The sequence below is a fragment of the Cherax quadricarinatus genome, chromosome 23, assembly GCF_038502225.1.
Source record: "Cherax quadricarinatus isolate ZL_2023a chromosome 23, ASM3850222v1, whole genome shotgun sequence".
In the NCBI taxonomy this organism is placed as follows: domain Eukaryota; kingdom Metazoa; phylum Arthropoda; class Malacostraca; order Decapoda; family Parastacidae; genus Cherax; species Cherax quadricarinatus.
Window position 1 is genome coordinate 13,478,123 of NC_091314.1, and position 583 is coordinate 13,478,705.

The 583-nt window shown below is 41.7% G+C and overlaps 1 protein-coding gene across 1 annotated transcript in view; it reads left to right on the forward strand.

Moving 5' to 3' along the window:
• The window catches only part of LOC138853139 (uncharacterized), a 3,005-nt gene extending 2,653 nt beyond the window's left edge, over positions 1-352 (forward strand). The window contains exon 2 of the mRNA XM_070088111.1: positions 1-352. This exon is cut by the window's left edge and continues 1,379 nt beyond it. Coding sequence (XP_069944212.1) covers positions 1-352 — 352 coding nt within the window.
• Positions 353-583: the final 231 nt, after the last annotated feature.

Consider the following 583-nt stretch of genomic DNA (forward strand, 5'->3'; position numbering starts at 1 on the left):
CCTACTAGCTTTCCTCAAGAACCTACTAGCTTTCCTCAAGAACCTACTAGCTTTCCTCAAGAACCTACTAGCTTTCCTCAAGAACCTACTAGCTTTCCTCAAGAACCTACTAGCTTTCCTCAAGAACCTACTAGCTTTCCTCAAGAACCTACTAGCTTTCCTCAAGAACCTACTAGCTTTCCTCAAGAACCTACTAGCTTTCCTCAAGAACCTACTAGCTTTCCTCAAGAACCTACTAGCTTTCCTCAAGAACCTACTAGCTTTCCTCAAGAACCTACTAGCTTTCCTCAAGAACCTACTAGCTTTCCTCAAGAACCTACTAGCTTTCCTCAAGACCCTACTAGCTGTATAGTAAAAAGACACAAGTGCAACTAATGTGACATTTTATTGTGGCAACGTTTCGCTCTCCAGGAGTTTTGTCAAGCCGTTACAAATTCCACCATTCAAGGACTCCCGATTAGTGATCAAAGAAACTAATTTCCCCAGACGCAAGTACCTTGAATCAGCACTAATCGCTGTATTTAATACTATTAAACAAAACAAAGGCAGCTTCACCATCTCTGAAGTCTTAGCAAGAATCCTC